The 21510-nt window shown below is 37.1% G+C and overlaps 1 protein-coding gene across 1 annotated transcript; it reads left to right on the top strand.

The window, feature by feature from the left end:
- The first annotated feature begins 8573 nt into the window (after positions 1-8573).
- On the top strand, positions 8574-10796 carry LOC148875000 (small ribosomal subunit protein mS81 (rPPR8)-like). Its single transcript, XM_088968377.1, has one exon. The coding sequence runs from the start codon at positions 8693-8695 to the stop codon at positions 10637-10639; it is 1947 nt and encodes a 648-aa protein (XP_088824503.1). The 5' UTR covers positions 8574-8692; the 3' UTR covers positions 10640-10796.
- Positions 10797-21510: the final 10714 nt, after the last annotated feature.

The raw sequence follows: 21510 nt of genomic DNA, 5'->3' as shown, positions 1-21510 counted from the left end.
TTGGATTCATTTGGCCTTTAAAGACTTCATATGGAGCACTTCTCTTATTCTAGAAGAAGCACGATGGGTCTTTATGCCTATGCATAGACTACCAGGCCCTCAACAAGGTAACTATAAAAAACAAGTATCCCATTTCATTAATTATTAACTTGTTTGATCAGCTAGAGCATGCAAGATTCTTCTCCAAATTTGACTTGCACTCGGGATACTATCAAGTGAGAATAGTAGAAAGGGATGAGCCAAAGACTATTTGTGTGACTAGGTATGGTTCCTTTGAATCCTAGTCATGTCCTTTGGCCTCGCCAATGCCCCAGCAACAAGATCCGAGCCACCCACTAAGCTAAGATCCTTGGCGTAGTTAACTACTATAGGTGTTTCATTAAGGGATACTTTGGACACTGGATGAGCAACATTGTTCAACCTACAAAGAAGGGTTGTGCTTGGGAGTGGACAACTAAGTTCAATAGGCCTTTGAAGACTTAAAGAAGGCCATCATTGAAGAGCTCGTGTTACATCTGTCAGATCACAAATCACCATATGAGGTTTACACTAACATTTCAGAATTTTCCATTGACAGGGTACTTATGCAAGAGGGACACCTCATCACCTTTGAGAGCAAAATGTTGAATGATACAGAGAGAAGGAGGTGATTGCCATTGTGCACTACTTAAGGACTTGGAGGCACTATTTACTTGGGGCCAAATTCACTATGAGGACAGACAACATTGCACTAGCTACTTTTAGTCTTAAAAGAATCTTAGTCGTAACCAAGCAAGGTGGTAAGACTTTTTTAGCAGAATTTGGCATGGCCTTGGAGTATAAACTGGGACGAGACAATCATGTGGATAATGCCTTAAACCAAAAGTTTGAACTAGCAACAATGAAGAAAGACTACTTGACCACTATTACTCGCTCCAAAATACCATGCCAACCGAAGTCAAAGAAGGCCTGGACAAAGATTCTATGGCCAAAAACATCTTGCAGCTAATAAAAAAAGGTAAGACATGACAACTTTGGCCAAGGGATAGAGTTGTATGCAATAAAGGTGACTGTCTATATGTGTCTAAGTGGGGGAACCTTAGGCGCACTATTGTCTAAGAGTGTCATAATACTCTATGAGACGAGCATCTAGGCCAATGTAGGACATTGGCCTTAGTTAAATAATCTTACTTTTGGTCTTAAATGGAGGATGACATTGAGGCTTATGTGTGGACTTGCTTGGTCTGTCAACAAGACAAGATGGAGCAACATGGGCTAGGGGCCTTACTAGAGCCACTACCCATTCCAAGTAGACCCAAGGAAAGTATCACCATGGGCTTCATATTTGCCTTACCCAAGTCTGAAGGGTATGGCTCTATCATGGTGATCTTGGATCAATTCTCCAAGTATGGCACCTTCATATGTGCCCCTACTGACCGCACTACAGATGAGGTAGTCTGATTGTTCCTAAAGCATGTTGTCAAGTATTGGGGGTTATCATAAACCATCGTTAGTGATAGAGACCCTTAATTCACGAGTCATTTCTATACAAAGCTATTCAAGCTTATGGGGTCAAAGCTCAATCCTTCCACTAGCTTTCATCCCCAAATTAATAGGCAAATAGAATGGGTTAATGCCCTATTAGAGCTATATCTTAAACACTTTGTTAGTGCCAACCAATGAGACTGGGCCAAGTTGCTTGATGTGGCTTGGTTCTTTTACAATTTTTAAAGGAGTGTCTACTAATCATAGTCCATTCAAGCTGGCAATGGGGAAATAGTCACTCACACCACATACTCTTGTAGCTGGCTACACAAGGTGGAGCCTTAGAACCTATAAGTTTGCAAAGCACTACCACAAGAAGGCAAAGCTAGCCAAGGCCTATCTCACTAAGGCATCTAAGCAAATGAAGAAGTGGGTAGATAAGAAGCAATGACCAGTTGAATGCCAAGTAGAGGACTTGGTGATGGTCAAGTTACTGCCCCAACAATTCAAGTCTTTAAGAAAGGGACATAAGATCTTAATGTGACAGTATGAGAGGCCCTTCCCCATAATCAAGAGGATCAGTCGAGTAGCCTACAAGGTGTAACTACCATTGCGGTTGAAGATCCATAACGTCTTCAGTGCCAGCATGCTCAAGCCATACCATCAAGACATGGAAGACCCTTCGAGGAGTGTCTTAACAAGGGCATCTATAGCCGTCACCACCTCCTTCGACAAAGAAGCTAAGAATATCTTGGTTGATCGGGTTATACATTGCGAGGAGTCCCACCATATACTAAATACTTGGTAAAGTGGAAGCATTTTCCTGACAGTGAGGTTAGATGGGAGCATGCCAATACTTTATGGCAATTCAAGGATTAAATACAACAATACTTGCAAGGGACATTAAGAAGGACACCACCACCTTAAGTAGGGGAGAATGTAATGAATTGCCTAATCTTTTCCCTCCCTAAGGGCCTTTCCAGTGGATTTTGTAATAAGGATGTGGAAATATGTGATTGTAGTGAAGAGGTTCTATCCAACGGTCCACACAAGGAGGTCGTAAAATGGAGGGTCATGAATTCATGATTGCACCCCCAAAGGAGGTGGAGAGCCCTATAAATAGGAGTGACCTCCCCCCATTGGTATCATCATAAAGCTTTGAGTTCAAGTAGCCTTCACCTTCCTAAAGAGTTCTCTCCTTGTTGGCTTGCTTTACACCTTTCCTTTCCTTTGTTCCTTTGTTCTCTTATCAGTTATTATCTTTCCTTAGCCAACTTTGGGTCCTAATCACTTAGCTTAAGGAAGCTAAGTCCATTGGGGTATTTACCTTATTCTTTCTAGGAGCCAAGAGTGCCACACGACTTGGTCTCTGAAGAGTTAGATTGTGATATAAAGCTTCCATTCGTTCTAGACTTTTTCTTAGCTTTATAGTTATGATAGGATGGGTTTTTAAATGACTTAGTATCTTTGACCATCTTATCATACTAGGTTAATGCAAGAGTTGTTCCTTAGTTTAAACTAGTCATTATTTGCTTTGGAGAGTTGTCAATGATGTCTTTCTCCTCAAGATCTTTATTATTATCATTTATGCTTTCATTTCTCATTTTTTAATTCTTGGAATTTGAAGCTGAGGAGTTAAGTTAGCCTGAGTTCTCCAAGTGTTTGGTTTAAGATCCTTCTTCGTACATGATGATTTTCTTTAATGTGTTTCTTGTAGATAAGTGATCACCACACAAGTCTACTATCTAGCCTTTTCTTATCATTGCTTCTTTTAGCAAAATAGCCCCTCCTTAATAGATCAATTTTTGCAAATTTTCCAAAGGTTTGGCATAAGGCTGAATTTCTTTGCTAATGCTTCCTTTCCATTTAGGATTTTGTTCATACTAGGGGTTGTCTTTCTTAGCCTAGACAAGCCTATCATGTTACTATCTTTATACAGACCATCCCCCGAAGAGGTTGTTATTTCTATAGTCAAAATAATTTGTGACTTTTAGCTTGTTCTTCATTTTAAGTTGGCGTTCACTTAAGGTGGTTTCCTATTTTTTCCACCCTTGTCTTGGATTTGTATGGGATTGATACCCCTCCCCCACCCACCCCACAATCTCGTTTGTATCAGACCATTGTTCTTCACTTTGCCATTTTTTTGATAGATGTAAAAAAATTATTGCATTTTGAATATTGTTAATATCTTTTGTGTCCCCAAATCTCTCAAGAGTTATCACCCACTTGGGGCCTTGATCATTTTTGTGGTGACTCTTACACCATCATTTCCCATCATAACCATTAACCATTAAAATAAAGGCTCTATCAATCCAAGAAAGCCTTGGTAGTATTAAAGAGAACTACTCAACTTTAATTTCTCTCTCATCTTTTTAACATTATTTTCCCCTCATTTTCTCTTTAATTTTTCTTTCATTTTGATAAAAATATATCTAGAGTTATTGAGAGGGGAGATGTTGTTATATGAGGAAGAAAAACAACAACGCTTAAGGATTATCCAAGTCATAGTTACTACCACTAAGAAGAATAGACACCACTAAGAGCATATTAAAATACAACAAAAGAAAGGAAGGGAAAGAAAGAATAAAGCTAAAAAACTATCAACTTGGAGTTGTGGGGTAGGAAAAACGTGGACACAACCTAACTAGTAAGATGGCAGAGCTTGATGTGCCAAGTCCGCAACAGATCGAGTTCGGATAGTCCAACCACCTCAGGACGAGTTCACCTTGGTGTAAGGTCGCATCAAAACCACCTCGGTCTCAAGGCACTTCAGCGTTCACCCCAGGTCGGATCTAAAGAGCACTAGCTCGGGTAATACTGACAGACCACTACATGGCAACCCCGAAGATCTCGCCATCAGATTCTGAGCCCCGTGGGATCACACCTTGTAATGGTAAGCCTTATCTCCACCCCACCCGGTTCAAGTGGGATTGATAAGCCCTATCTGTTATCCCCCATTAACGCGAAAACGGATCTCACCATGACAAGGATCCCGGAACCGCTCCACGAAACCCGCGAGGACTCCACTATATAAAGGATCTACACTCGGAGGCCCATGGTATGCGTGATTTTCCTACTCTCAAGCTCTCTACTTTCAAAAGCAATTACAGTTCGCTACTAGCTTACTAACTTAAGCATCGGAGCAACCTCGCCGGGTTACCATCCCCGGGTTCTCTGATATCCTTGCAGGTTCAGTCCGTCATCCGTCTAGAAGCCAGATCACCTCTAACTAGGAGTAGCCAGATCGCGCTACATCAATTGGCGTCGTCTGTGGGAAGTGCTATGACAAGCCTCTTTTCACCAAGAATCACAAACTTAGAATCCATGGCATCCTCCCGCAATGCTGGACAAAATAATGAGATGAATGTCTCCAGGGGCAACCTTAGATCCTGACCGTGTGCACCGGTTAGTTCACCATACCGCTTTCTGCGGTTGGGGTCCCGACGCTGACCGTGCCTCAAGCAATTGTTCCAGTGAATGCCCCACTCCCTCTTGTAGTGGGTGAAACTTTTGTTGAACCATTTGCGGTTCCTCCTAGAGTCGGACACCATCAACTTGATGACCTGGTACACTGCGTGCGGGCTATTCAAACCCAAATGCAACAGGTCCAACAATTTCAGCACTACCAGTAACAGGTTTTACAGCATTTATACCAGTAGCAGTTCCCACCGTTGCAGCAGAATCAACAGTCGATTCCACCTCGGCATCCGGCAGCACAACAGAGTAAGTCCCATCGTCAGAACACTCGCCCTCCTCGCCGGGGAGAGACTTCCCAGATTTAGCATCCCCTTGGGAGCCAGCTCTCGTCCTGTGGCAGGAGGGAAAGGCAAGTTACTCCTCCCGCTTCACAGAACGTGAACATGTCGGGAGACACTCAGCCCGCCAAAGCTACTTCACCTTGGCCCCTGCATCATGAAGGTTCACTTGCAGGGAACCGGTTCGGGGTTCTGGCCGTAGACTCCAGGCGAGGCCCCTCCGTTCATAGCAGCCAGCATCAGTAGTCCAAACCACTCAGTGTCAGGACATTACCCAACCACATTGAGGTCAGCAACACCTCGTAACAATAAGCCTTATCTCCTCCCTGCCCGGTTCGAGCGGGATTGATAAGTCCTATCTATTATCCCCCATTAACGCGGAAACGGATCTTATCGTGACGAGGATCTTGGAACCGCTCCGCAAAACCTGCGAGGACTCCACTATATAAAGGCTCTACACCCGGAGGCCCATGGTATGTGTGATTTTCCTGCTTTCAAGCTCTCTACTTTCAAAAGCAATTTCAACTCACTACTAACCTACTAACTTAAGCATCGGAGTGATGTCGCCGAGTTAACATCCATGGGTTTTCTGATATCCTTGCAGGTTCAGTCCACCATCCGTCTAGAAGTCAAATCACCTCCCGTTGGGAGCAGCCAGATCACTGAGGTGTGAGGGATTCTTGAGAACCAAATTCTTGACTTCTGCTATAAAACATTTTAAACTATGCAATGATTCAATCATAATTTGAGAGAAAAGTGGCAAGAGACAGAATAAAAAGGAAAAATGTCCTTATCGGCTTATACTAAGAGATATGAGCTAAGGTGCACTAAATCACATGCCACGACATATGACTGGACCCACCACTAGCTCCAACAACAGTTTAGCAAAGATGTCCTGCATTTTAGAAAATGAACTCAAACTTATCCTACGGTTTGAAAAATCTCTCAAAAAGCACCTCTATTTTTTTTTTTTGACAATTTACAAAATCCTCCCCTACGGCTAGTGCACTGTTACAATCTGTTTATATAATGTCACATTATTTGTATATATTTTCTTAATTGCAAAGCTACCCTTTTTACAATTGATTTTGAACTTCATTGTTCTTCACATTTTCAAAATAAAACCCAATGACAATTCCTCTTTTTTTATCTTCCTTGTCTCTCCATTGCTTTAACCAATAGTGGGAAAGCTTTGAGTGTTTAGGAACTAATAATGATAACAAAGAGTGTCTTAAATCCTTTTACAATGGTTTGGCATCAAACATGCACCTAAAGACTTTAAAATCTCTACTCAAACAACATTTTGTTCCTAAATAGAAGTTGGGAAAAAACAACCTGAAAAAAAAATCATAGAAACAAATATTGTTGTGTCATCCTATTATAGTCAAACAATTTCTCTAGCACCTGCATTTTCAATATACCGATTGAATACCAATTTCCTTCTTCTTTTGTACTGCATAATCTTAGTAATTGTCATATTCGGTAGCTTCTAGACTTTCAATCCTCAAAAATCTCAAAAGATACAATAATAATCCAAATAAATGCAAATTCAAATCAAATTCCAAAATGTTTCTTGGACTTCATAAAGAAAAAACAGAATTCACAATTCTGATCCTAATTGAGTGTTAAAAATCACTTGGAAGGTTGTGAACTTCAAAGAGCTTTTTGGCCAGAAGATACAATTGGAATGATGAATTGAAAGGGGAAGTTATGTTCAGTTGAGGTTATGCCTTTGAATAAATACACATAGGCCCCGTTCATTTTTTGGTAAGTTAATTATTCGGGTAAATGCAATTATCTGGGTAAAAACTTACTCAGGTAAGCGCATTTATCCATGTGCTTTTATTTCTCAGATAAATAAAGTAATGACCATTTTAGTCATAAAAATCCATTATTAAAAGGGGCATTTTTGTCCTATTCAAGTGGTGACAATTTTCCCCTATGTGGGAAAGTTATTTGTCCACCTAGGAGATGGATATCACTTTCATGAATAAGTGATACCCAGAAAAATAAATTTTCTCTGATCCCCACAAAAAGCTGAAAAAAAAATATGAGATTTTTTATCAATGGGAACCAAAACCTCATGTACCAACTTTCTCCCCTCTCTAAATCCAAAAAAAGAATGTCCCTTAGAGTTTGAGTATATATAGGAGTTTGTTACAAATAAGCTAAGTGATAAGAAAAAACAGATTTGGATGAGAGATGGCATCCATGCATGAGTTTGCAGCCTTTGGCCCTCTTTTAACCTCTATTAAAGCTTTCTACAATCATTTCCCTTTTTCTCAAGTCATTCATCACCTATTAGATAGACCCTTACCATTACCTTACTTCCCCTTTTACATAAAGAATTCAATGGTGAAATAGTGAAAATAGTAAAAGAAAGGAGAGACTAAGAAGTTTTGGACATTAACAATAAAGTGAAAGAAGGTTTTAAATAAAAATATCGATATTATTTTCTTATAAAAAACAAATCGGTTTGATTGAGAGCCAAATCGGCGAGTATATTTATTTTGATAAGTAGGCCTTCGGCTTGATTGAGAGCCAAATCGGCGAGTTTATGACTACAAATGAACTCATCCACCAATAGTGTTGTGGTGATATTTGGCATTGACGTGATTCTTTCTTGCCAATTTTTCAAAAATCGATAAATTTTGTTATTTGGTATCATTTTGTGAGTTGCTTGGTGCTGGTTCTCAAAAGTTGATTATTTTGTATTAGAATTATTATTCAATGCTATGTCATCTTCAAAAAATCCAAAAAAGCTAAAAATCAAGAAATCACCAAAAAAATGTGATCTTTAAAAAATGCTGATTTCAATAGTTGATTTTTGGTCAATTTCCCAAAAATCATTAACGTGTTCGTTTCATCTTAACTCTTATGTTTTAAGAGGAATTTTTTAATTTTAAGAGAAAAGAGAAAAATGATTGTTCCTTTCCTCTTACCTATTACTTCTTAAGGTGCAATCATACAATTTTTTTGTTTTCTAATGATACCCCAAAAAAATAAAAAAAAAAACTCTAATATATGATGTCAAAATGGATATTTGATAATTTTCAGAACTCATAACAAAATTTACCGATACCAATATTCCTCTTAATATAATTATTACACTTTCAAATGTTAGACTTTAGAGCAACGAAGAGGCACAAAATTGGCCCAACCAAACAGAAATTTAAACACCATTCCTTTGTACTGTAATAAAATGATTTTTAAGAAACTATCATTCATGCCAAACATCACCCTAATTGTGGGAGCAAACGGCCACGTGGTGGGGCTTAATCCTTGACGCGTGTGATGACTGATAACGGGGCAAAACCCCTTTTAAAACTCCTACCTAAAATGAAAAGAAGGAAAAACCCTTTAAACCCTAATTTATACAAAGCAAGCAATCTTCGCTTCAAAGTTTGAAGTTTAAACACAAAGAAGAAAGGAAGAGCCCTAACTTCTCCCCACAGGCTTTCCCGAGCAAGAACATGAAAAATCAATCGCGATTGCTCCTCCGTAGTTTCTCTCGTTCCCTAGTCCGTAGCTCGACGGTCGAGACTCAGTGTTCCCGGGTTAGGAAGCTCAATCCTCAAATAGCTCGTTATTTCTCTGGATATTCTCATCAAAATGTTTCTCCACTTGCCTTTTATTTGGAATCAAGAAACATTACAAGTAGTAGGCTTTCGTCTCAACCGGCTTTGGAGCAGAAGGACTCTGACCACATTCTGGTCGCCCAGATATTTTCCAAGGACTGCAGTTCTGATAAGATCAAGGATGAACTAGAGTCAAATAATATATCCATAAACCACGATCTGGTCTTGTCGGTCTTGCAGAATCTCGATGGGAGCCCGGAGATTGCTCGTAGGTTTTTTGATTGGGTTTCAGAGACTGAAAATGAGAAGCTCAGTTCGAAGATTTATAATTTGATGTTGCGGATATTGGGTAAGAAAGATTGCGTCAAAGAATTTTGGGCTTTGGTTGAGATTATGAAGAAGAAAGGGTATGGTATTTCTAAGAGCACGTATACTGAGGTTTCGCAGAATTTTGAGAAGGAAGAAATGACAGGAAATCTAGATAAGTTGAAGGAGGTGCTCACATCTAAGTCTGCGCCAGTGGAGAAGGTGTGTTCTCGGGTTTGCAACATTATTATTAGAGAAGAAGCGTGGAATGAAGATGTTGAAAAGAGATTGCGAGATTTGGATGTTAGTTTTTCTAGTGATTTAGTTGCTATGGTACTGGAAAATCTTAGCCCGTATCCGATGAAAGCATTGATGTTCTTTTGGTGGCTGGAAGAAGGTCCATATTTTAAACACAACCAACAGACTTACAATGCTATGATTAAGGTTTTGGGACGGGAAGATTGCATTGATAGATTCTGGGCTGTCCTCGATAAAATGAGGGACTCTGGATATGAACTGGAGATGGAAACGTATTTTAAGGTTTTGGGGCGCTTTTATAAGAGAAAGCTGATTAAGGAAGCTGTTGATTTGTATGAAGTGGCAATGGCTGGCGCATATAAGCCTCCAGTTCATGACTGTACCTTTCTTCTTCATAAAATCTTGGTGAGTAAAGATCTAGATATGGATCTGTTTTCTAGAGTTCTCAAGATTTTTACAGAGGGTGGGAATGTTTTGACTAAGTCTATCTTTGATGGAGTTGTCAAGTCTTTGACCAGTGTTGATAGATTGGGTGAATGCAGGAAAATCTTAAAAATCATGGAGAATAGTGGATTTGTAGTTAGTGATGCTGTGGAAAGTAAAATCATCTACAGGCTTAGTAGTTCTCGGAGATTGGATGAGGCTTATGAAATCATGGATGAGTTTGAAGCATCCGGAAAAAATCCAACTTTTGAAGCGTGGTCATCTTTAATCCATGGGTACTGTGCAGTTGGTGATGTAGACAAGGCATCTTCTTGTTTCCAAAAGATGGTGGAAAAGAAGGGTATTGCAGGTCCTGGTTATGTTTTTGAAGTATTAGTTAAAGGGTTATGTGACAACAGCAGAGCAGAGGATGCATCCAAGTTGCTATCTGAGATGGTTAGTGGAAAGCAGCTACGGCCTTTGCATACTACCTACAAAATCTTAATTAAAATTTTATTGGAACGAGGGAGTCTTAAAGAAGCTTTGAGTCTTCTGGGGTTGATGAAGAACAATGGCTTTCCGCCATTCTTGGACCCTTATATCAGCTATATCTCCAAATCAGGGACAGGGGATGATGCCATTACATTTTTAAAAGCAATGACAACGAAGAGGTTCCCATCTACATCTGTGTTTATCCATGTTTTTGAAGCGTTTTTCAGGGCTGGAAGGCATAATGAGGCACACAATTTTCTTGCCAAGTGCCCAGGCTACATCCGAAGCCATGCTGATGTTCTTGATCTGTTTTACTCTATGAAGAATGGAGAGGTTGCTGCTTCTACTGCTTTAGTTGTGTAGGCTTCACTCATCTCTTGTTGTATTTTGTGATATTCAAATAGGATGAGTCTTTGGGTTTTGGTATGTAATTCAGCCTCACTCCTTTAAATTTTTTAATCTGGAGCATGGTTAAAATTTTTTATTGCAAATAAAATTCATGCTTTCAAGACTTTCTCCAGTTTCCACCGGTTCAATGGTTCACGTCTCAAATAAGTGGACAGGTCTGTTCTTCCATTTAATAGTATCTTCTATTCATTTCTTTTGTGTTCTTTGGGTGTTTAAAAAGACTCTGGAATGGAATATGGAATCTTTTTCAATAGCATTAGTATTTATTTAGTTGGTCTTTGTTCTGTGATCTTATTAACTGAGGTTTCTGATATATAAAAGTACGAGTTTAGGTCACACTCAACTCAGGTTAGATCAAGTTATGATTGGTCATTGAGTTCTTGCTTCTTAAGTTTTGTCTTGGGTTGCTCCTTGGTTCATTCTCCAGTTGCATCCCTATGTGATACCTTCTTTATTCTGTGCATGGCATAAACGTTATGCTAAGACCAAATGTCACTAGACTTTGTGCTGACATAGATTCTAGACAAGGTTCGTTAAAGTTCAATGAAGAAAGTGAAGAAAACAAAGAGAGTTGCAAGAAGAGGTAGAGAGGTTCTTATTTAAGATCGGAGAAGATAAGCATTGGTGCCAAGCATCTTTATGGTTCAGTTGATTGGCTGTACTTTTCTCTTAACGGGATTTTGGGTTTCTTTGTGGGGTTTGATTTTTCTGTTTTTGGATGGATTAGTAATGTTTCATTTGAGTTTGTTGGTTGGAAGTGGAAATCTGCATAGAGTATTTTGGTTTTTGAATTTTTGTATGAGTTTGGATGAAATTTAGCAATATCTCTTGGTTTGGAGAGTGTGTGTTGTGATTGTTTCTTTTGTTTACATGGGTTTCTTGGTTGGAGTTGTGATTGGGAGTAATGTTATTTATTTTTCTTTATTTTCTTTTTCTCGCAGGTGACTTTGGGCCACCTTCATTGTAATTTTCTTTTTCCTTTTAATAAATTTTATTTTATCATAAAAAAAGCTTTTAGATGCTAGATGAGTTATTTATAGAGGACATTAAATAACGCAGGACTTAGACAAGTGCAGTAGACAGAGCTTCATGTGTTCTCCTTTGCTCATGCAATCATGCTCCATGGACATTCCCCAACTTCAGATTGAAAATCAAAGCTTTAAAAAATTCTTATAAGTTGTATTAATAAAAAATGCATAATTTGATAAAAAGACAAATATGGAGCTGATGCCGACTGAGGGTTTCACATCTGGACAATCCAGAGAGCCCCTACTTGAAGAAATGTTTTGGTTGACTATATGAGCTCTTGACATGGTTGAAATAGTTGTCAAGAGAAGCCAAATGACCCATTATGTATTACCTGTCTGTGAAATTGAGCGTTGGTATTTGAGAGGGTTTCTAATTTCCTTTTCCCTTAGGCTATGTTTGGTTTGAAGGAAAAAGTAGAGAAAAGAAAGGAAAGGTGGGAAAACCTTTACAAACCTTGTATAGATTTCCTTACCTTTCCTTTCCCTACCTTTTCCTTCAAACCAAACATGGCCTTATTGTCCCTTTAGTATCAGGGGATATCATAATTCCCTTATTTACTACCAAAAAAATTTATACCCTTTATGCAATTAATGATAGCTGCTATTTTTGCAATTTATCTGTCCATCTGCTTTTCACTGTGTTCTCTAGGATGGTTTCTTCTCAGGATTTCATTTGTTTATGCAATTCTGGTGTTGTATGCAATTAAAATTTTGATCTTATTAACATTGAAATGATAACAGGTTCGACACTTCAAATTGGTAGCTTTATGGCCTGTTGTTTTGCACTCAAGTCTCAACATCTGAATGCCTTTGAAACTATAATTACGTGTAGATGTAGAGGTGCATTGGTCTTGGGGATTTTTTCTTGGTTTTGAAGTTTGAATGTAGAGATTGTTGCTCTGAAAGTGCTGAGTTCTGAAAATGTTTGTAAATGGAATGCTAGGTCGAATTTGCATTGCATGATGGATCGCTTTCATTGATTATGTCTTGTAACTGGTATATTGTAATCAATAATGCAGCCACCAGCCAGGGAGTACAGAGAAGCCTGTATTCTCCTTTCCAATGATTGAGACCCATGAATATTTCAGTGCACATATGTTTCTTCATTCACTGTAATGAAGTAACCTGGTGATCCAAATTATGCTCTTGAAAGATCCAATAAATAGCCACAAAACTGTCATCCCAAGAACTGTGGGCCACATCATAGATAAGGTTATACATGTAAAGTCAACTTCCACACCATTCGCCCAAAATTTTATCGATGAATTATAGTTGTAGAGGTGTTTAAACTTTAGGGTAAAAGACTTTAAACCTCCCCTGATATTCACACTAAATACTAAAACCTCCCTTTTTAAGTTGCATTAGCTGTTATACATGACGCAGTTGAAACGTCTAATATGCCCTTGTATATATCTCCCTTCTCTCATGTTACCTCAAGATAACCTGTTTTTCTCTTATTGTGCATTAACTGCCCTTTATATCACAATAATGTTCAATATTGTTATGATCCCTTATTTATTTATTTGTCTCTTTTGGGGTTTGTCTTTTGGTTTCCACTGGATCACCTCAAGAGGATTAATCTTCCTTCAGAAGATCTGTGCGTGAACTAATCCTAGCAATCAAAACACAAACAGACTTGCTCAAGGATAAATGTTAATCTTCTCTGGTTTTGCCGGTGCTCCAAATGTTTCCACAGAAATTTCTTGCATCAAATTACTGAATTAGCAGCCTCGATACTAAATCCCTGTTCTGAATTTTTGAAAGCTTATTGTTCAACCGTACTCTCTATTTCTACATGTATCTTCCCAGCAAACGGAATGGGAATCTTACGAACACAGACAAGCTATTTATTTACTGTTCGTTTTGATGTGTTCGCTGTTTCAATATCAGGAGTCTCATCAATATATTGCCGTCACATGTTGACAGAAGAACGATCTGGTCGTTGAGCATTTTACATTGTTAGCTTGAAAGCAAAGTTCCAGGTTGTAAAAAACGATTGCTTTGTTCTAGCAACATTTCCATCAACTCTCATCTGTTTCTCCACGTTCAATGAGACCCTATAGAGGTATCGCCATTACCTCTTCCTTCCATTGCTTCAGTCAAATTCAGACCAAAGAAAGTGAGATTTGGAGCTCAACTCGAATGAGCGATTTTAAGCTCCGCTAGAAAGGATTGGGTACCTTGATTATTTATCATTGTTTGCCTTCTTTCTAAAGGTCGATTACTCCAAAAGTATATAAAAAAAATCATGCTTTTGAGCTTTCTTTGTGGATTTTCTACCGAGTTTAGAATGTAAAGGGTATGGTTTTCAAAACCGGAGTGGACCAGATGGTTGGACCGGAAAAACCGGGAACCGGTTACCCGATCGGTTCTATTTTTCTCAAAAACCGGATTTCCTCCAAAACCATTGATTTTGGTCAGAGAACTATTGAACCGGCCGAGTGGTTAACTGTTTGAATCATTTGAACGGTTTTGACCGTTTTTTTTTTAATTTTTTTTATTTCTTTGTCAGAACGGGCCAAGTGTTTGGTTTAAACGGTTGGACCGTTCGACCTGATAACCAGACCCCTGACCGATTCAATCACTGGATCGGTTTTAAAGGGTTTTGGAGATAATTACCGAGTTCTAAATCATCTCTGTTCTATCTGAATATTTTTACTCTCGGGAGAACGAGTGGATGTTGGATTTTAATAGTTTTCCATTGTTTGTAATGATTGTGTAATCTACAATATTCAACTAAATATCAATTTAATGGAGTTTTGATATGTTTACTTTTGGCTTTAACTGAGTTTGTCTATATTCTATTTTTCTTATTTTCTTTATTTGTTTTCCATTGTCTCTTGCATTGGCAATACTACGAGTCTACAAACACCAATTCAGAAGAATGGCAAACGCTAACTAAAACATCATTTGTGAGGGGAGGTCTTTGTCCATTGAAATTAGGGGTAATATTGGATTTTTCAAAATATTTAACGGCATATGAAGTAACATACAATTAGGGGTGGATTCGAGTCAAGCCGAATATTACCAAGCTCGAGCTTGAGCTCAGTTCGAGCCAGAACCTTGTGCTCAAGCTTGGCTCGTTTCGAGCTTGATTTTGAAAAAAAATATTTTATAAAAATAAAAAATTATATATAAAATTATTTTTTATTTGATATTTAAAAATTAAGAATTATAATATTTTTATTATATATATATATATTATTTTTTATAATTTTATTATATATTATTATATATTATATATATTCAAGTCGGTTTGCGAACTTCACAAGTCGAGTTCTAGTAGACTCGAGCTTGGTTGAAACCGAGCCGAGCTGAGCTTTTCACAAGCCAAGCTTGAGCAGCTCGTGAAAAGTTGGGCTTATTGCCACCTCTAATACAACTAGATCTTAATGGATTTCTTATATAGGGGAGGTTTATGTCCAATGACATCACTTATAAGGGAGATCTTAGTCTATTTTGAAAAGAGAGGGGAGCTCTTAGTATTTTGTATGAATCTCAAGGGTGGTTTGAGTCTTTTACCCTAAACTTTAAAGACTGCCACTACTGGTAAGGTGCCAACTAGCTGGTTGGTAAGGTCTCCTGCTGATCGTAGTAGAGACTTGGGATGTACTCTCGCATGCACATGTGAACTAAGAAACATTATTACATTTTTCTGCTTCAAAAGCATTGGTTTTGCCAAAACTGAGGTTGTGTTTGGTTTTAAGGAAAAGGTGGGGAAACCTATACAAAGTTAACATTAAATTTTCTTGGGATGAGCCATTGAAAAGAGTGGAAAACCTGTACAAACTATATACCTTTTCCTTCAAACCAAACACAGCCTTAATTAAAGCGTTGAGCCATTGAGAAGAGTGGGAAGAAAATTACTCGCTTCCAAATAAGAAAAGACCCACAATTTGAATTTTAAGCCACTCGACAATTTGGTGCAAATGGCATGGCCCATTCATTCGCTGAATCAAAATTTCAAAGTTCAATCATCATCACAATAGCCATCAAATGTAAATGGAATTCCATCCATGATGCATGCCATCTTCCATAGTTGTCTCCTGTAATTGCTTCAAAAATAAACGAAATGAAATACAATGGAGAAAATAAAACATTTGTGGACCTGAGGTTCACATTTCATCCTATAAATGATCTATAAATGGAATTATTATGGCCACTGGTTTTTGGGTTGATGGTTTGATCGTTTGGTTCAAACAGATAGTCAATTCTGATAAAAAATTTAAAAAATGTTAAAAACCATTGAACGGGTTGATGGATCGACAATTCGACCACCTGAATTAAAGGATCATTGACTGATTCAATGATTTTTGGTCAGAGACCAGGTTTAATGTAAAACAGAATCGATTGCTTAGACAGTTCTCGGGCTGAACAGTCCGAGTATCTGGGTCGATGGTGGCTTGTAAACTCTTATAACGTGATGGTCCTCAATCTTCCGGCCATCAATTGGCATTTGGTAATGTTAGTTAAAGAGCCTTTTGGAGATTCAAATTCATTCCCCCCCACATTCAGATTGACCTTCAAAGGAAACATGCAAGAGTTGACACTTTGTGCAACTCTTTCACTGCCATTATATATGCATTTACTCTTTCACTGCCATTATATATGCAGCATTAGTTTGGCCTGTTGGTCTCATTTCATGTCATCATCAGGATTGGAATTTGCATCAGTGGCTATCATATTGGGTTGAGATGGACAATCCCTTCCAGCCTCACCATATTTCATTGTTCTCGGTTTGTGCTTTATTTCTTTGGAATATCTGGAAGCCTAGATGCATATTTATCTTCTCTGGAAATCTTTTTGACCCTGTTTATGTTGTTGGCTCCATCAAGCTCAACTCCCAGATCTCTTTCGGCCTCTTAGGTTGCTGTGTTTGGAAACGATGCAAATGGAGTGTAAATCCCAGTTTGGGGTAAATTTGTATTTTAGTTTACTTTTGCTTGTATTTGACAATATTACATTTATGTATTGACAAATGACAGAAAACACATTTTCTAATGCATATTTACATTGATAATAAGATGTAAAAGTATATTAATAAAAACGAAGTAAATTTGTATTCCAGTGAGCTTTTGATAAAAAAAAGCATATGTTTTATTAGAATTCGTCTTTGATCCATTACAACTAAAAGTCTGTTTAGTAAGAAGTAACCCAACTTTATAACTTATACGAACCTTTTTACACTCTATATATTTTTATTCACACTTATTTGCATAATTTCTAAACACAGCCTTGGGGAGGAAATCTCTTCTACTATCAGGAATCTGCACTACTACTCCTCCCCATTGCCATCGGTTGCTCTTCGTTGGGCTGCACCACCACAGGGTTTCATGAAAATGAATTTTGATGGGGTATTCAATGGCTATGTTGCTGGTGCGGGTTGTGTTCTTTTGAGACCATCACGAGTGAGCTTCCAACATCCATGCAGACTCGCCATTACTAGCTGAGGCTCTTGCTCCACCATTTAATTATGGAAGGTGATAAGAAAGTTTTCATTTATTCTTTGTTAGAAGGTGATAAGAAATTATCGCTAGAAGATTCCTCAAGTAATCGTTGACTATATAGAGACATCTTTTTTCGCATTCCCCATTGCTCTATTCCAAGGTTCTTAAAAATGAATCGGAAACAGAACTGGTCAGGGGACCAGTTTCCGATTAAGCGGTTCAATCGTCCGGATCAAATGGTTCGACCCGTGATGTCATAAATAAATTAAAATAATAATATATTTTGAAATAATAAAAAATAGCATAAAATTAAATAAAAACAGAAATATAGGAAAATATAAAAATAAAATAAAATTATCTAAATACAAAAGTAACAAATAGAAAATAATAAAAGTACAAAATTGTCCTCTCTGTTCTAAAGATGAGAAAGTTAAAAAAATAATAAAATGACTAAATTAATAAAATAAAAGCAAGAGTATGAGGGAGAATGAGATTGAGAACAAGAATCAAATAAAACAAATGGAGAGATGGAAAGGGGAGGAGGAGTAGCGACACTGTTCTCGCTGCTCGTGAAGTAGAGTAGATGTGTTCCTTCGAAAACAAAAGCAATAGTTTTGAGAGAACTTATGTAAAAGCGCACGCTGTCGCTGCAAAATTGTCGACCGCCACTACTCCATATTGCTCCTTGTTGCTGTTGATTACAAGAGGAAGGAAATCCGCCACTGCAAAATTGTTGGCTGCCATTGCTCTTGTTGCTGTTGATTACAAGAAGGAAATCCGTCGCTACTCCTTGTTGCTCACCACCGTAGATGAAGCCCTTTTGAAGAAGGAAATCTGGACAACAGTCGCCGGTCGTCGTGATTCACCGTTGGTCGACGTTGGTTGTGTTGCCGTAGGTCGTCAGTTAGACGTCGATCATGGCTATTGCAGGTCTTCGGTCGCGCCGTCGAATGAGAAGGAAGGTTGGAACTTGGAAGGGTTAGAAGTTGGAAGAAAAATGAACTTTTGTTCTAACCCTAACTCGTAAGGGAGAATCGTGGGATATGAATGGATTTTATTTTTTAAAATCGGACAAAAATAAATTTCGCCTACCCGCGAACTGCTGCTCGGGTCGAATAGTTTAGCAGTTCAACCACCCGGCTCAACAGCTTTTTGACTTTTTCAACAATTATTACTAAATAATCATTCACAGTATAACCGAACCCGGGGCTGAATGGTTACCGGTTTTCGGATCCAACCATCCGGTCCGATCCGGTTTTAAAAACCATGTTCTATTCAGTTTTGTTCTTAATCCTCCAATTCTATCACTCATTTGTTAGCTTCTCCAGCTCTTTCCTTGGGCATTCATGGGAGAGGGCTCCTGGCTTTCTTGGGCATTCATTGTATTCAGATTCTATTGAGCAATGAATGATAAAAAAAATAAAAAACATATTGAAATATGTTACTTTATTAACTGGCTCATCAACATGTACAAACATAGAACAAGCCCTTTATTTATTACTTTTATTATTTAGCCTTTCAGGATATAAGCAATCTATATATATAAAATGGACGTAATTTATGTTTAGACCTTAGCATTCAGATCTCACAATAATTTTTTTTTGAGAAAAGGTAAAATATAATTATATTAATAAAAGGTCCTATGTGTCCAATGATTAGCTTAGCTGTACAAAAAAGAATGACCATATTTGTCTATTTAATCCTCGGGACCTCGGTCTTGGCCAATTGGCCCGAGGTGACCAAGGTGACTTGGCCTGCTGAAATGTCTGGAAATGCTGAGATGTCTCCTAATTGACAAGTCGCTCCACGTGACATGTTAACAGGACATGCCAAATTACCCCTCATCAAAACTATTTTACTATTTGACAAAGATCAATAGTTCAACTTTTGGGTCAAATGTGTTAACATTTAATGTCATAAATAAATAATAAAAATTAATAAAATATAAATATACAAAAATGAAAAAATACATAAATTTGCAAAAAATCATTCATGTAGATGTATAATACTATATAATTATCATATTAAACAAAAGATAAGTGTGACATATCATAATTATTTTTATACATAGAAATACAAAAATTATAGAAAAATTGAACACATTTGTAATTCTATATTTACACTACTAATAAAAATATGAATAAGATTGTGGAACTTTCTTTTAACTAAAATACTCATTTTTTGAGTTTAGTTCTTATTTAATTGTGAGGTTTAAATTGTAGATTGAACTACTGTTTTTCACTTCATTTAATTTTCTTTTATTTAAATCTTAAATTTCTTTAATAAATGAATAAAAAAGATATACCAAAAAGATAAAACATTACAAAAAGAAGAATTTAGCCAAGCAGATAGGTTTATCAATCATACTTGAAGTGTCCCAACTCGACCCGATTATCACATATTTGAATGAGGTGTTTATATAATTAGATTTGGATTTTACAATCTACAACTGACTAATAATAAAAGAAGTTAAAAAAAAATACATCTTTATAGAAAATTTTGGATACATTATTACTTCGCACATACTTACTAGTTTCATAAAATAATCAATTGCATTCCCACTTTGGAATTTCTTTCAACTGTGGTGCTCAAATTTTTTTTTTTTTGGTCTTTTAAGCAAACAAAACGTAGAACTAGAAAATTGTAACTACTATCTTGACTATATGGTGGGAGAATTTGGGTGGGAGGTATAAATCCTCCTTGAGTCTGGGGTGCCAACAGATAAATTTCAAATCCAATTGGAATATCCAAATTTGATTTGATATCCAATAGACATTGAAAATCAATGTTCGAATTCAAATTTTATTAAATATTTGAGTATTCCTTTCAAATTCAATTGATTAATTATTTTAAGTAATTAATAAATATATAAAACACATATTTTTTATATAAAGTAGATAAATATATAAATTATTTATATAATTTAATTATTAGGTATATAAATTATATAGAATATATTAACATTATATATATTATATATAAAACTTAAATAACTAGTCAAGTTTGGATATTTATCGAATTGAATTAGGCCATATCAGAATTCGATTCGATTATATCAAATCTAGAATTCAAAATCAGATCTTTTGAATAACGTTGACACTCCTATCCTCCACTACCTATATTCACATTGGAAAATTCGTGCAAACTTTTCTTCACAATCTGTAATAAATATCAGTAGTGACCGTAAAAATAAGGGGAAATGCTCACCATTTGTGTTGAATCCCTTACAATTGGGAGTGCAACAAGATGATTTCCTATAATGCCATTCATGTCCAAGCATGTTTTAGTTCAGAGTACTCATATCCAATCACTCTTAACTTTTGAGTTATGGTGGGATCCGATGCATTAGTGCTAGTATGATTACATCCAATTTCAGCGTTAAGAATAGCTCACCAACTGAAGAAATGGTCAAAAATGATTTAGGGGGTGTTCTATAGTGTGGATGAGAAATTGTGGCAGGGACCAATCCACACCACACCACAGTTCATAGTTGTTCTGAATTGTGGACAAATTGTGTGGATTAGAGCAGTCCACACCCACAGTGGCATTTTGTAGGCGTGGTGTGGTCCACACCACACTTTTTGATTCCATGTATCTCATACATTTATGAATGATCTACAGCAATATTTTAAAAAATAACCTAGAAATGGAACCGTTCTGGCCACCGGTTTCCAAGTCGACAGTCCAATCGTCTTTCGAATGGACAACCATTTCTAACAAACAAATCAAAAAATAAAAAAAAATAATTAAAAATAAAAAATGGTAAAAAACTGTTGAATGGGTCGATGGTTTCACCGCTCAAGTCAATGGGTTGTTGACTTTTTCAATGGTTTTTTAAAAAATAAATTTAAAATATAATTTTATTTATTGATAAAACATTAAAATTTAAAAAAAATTAAGTAAAATAACTAATATTTTATTGACAAAAACATTAAAATGTGAAACAGACAATAAGGTAGCCTTTCAGGGAAAGTGTGATTCCAGTCCACGAGATTTACGCGATTCCAAACACCGCCTTTGGTGGTTAGGGTTATGTAATGTCGTAGTATTTTTTTAGAAAAGGCCAATGCATTGAGGTATTTGGTTGATTGCCATTTTTTGAAAAACGGCACCTTGTGGGAGTCATATCAACAATCATACCCAGCAACGTTTTGGGAAAGCAAAAAAACGTTACAAATAATGTTTCCCAAAGTGGACCATTTTTCGAGAATTGAGTGATACATTTTTTATTGTTTTCGAGAATATCTGATATAATCTAACGTGGCACCATTTTCATAAAAATGACAATGGAACCAAATACCTCCTTAATAGCTCTATTAATTAGTCGGTAACTCACTTATCCAGGCAACAG

Source organism: Nelumbo lutea, chromosome 1 (assembly GCF_056320005.1).
Source record: "Nelumbo lutea isolate HS-2025 chromosome 1, American lotus-T2T, whole genome shotgun sequence".
NCBI classification, from domain to species: Eukaryota; Viridiplantae; Streptophyta; class Magnoliopsida; order Proteales; family Nelumbonaceae; genus Nelumbo; species Nelumbo lutea.
This window is presented reverse-complemented; position numbering and strand designations above follow the sequence as displayed.

Bases quoted from the DNA above. Each gene is read 5' to 3' on its own strand.
- LOC148875000 (XM_088968377.1), top strand. From the start codon at position 8,693: ATGAAAAATCAATCGCGATTGCTCCTCCGTAGTTTCTCTCGTTCCCTA.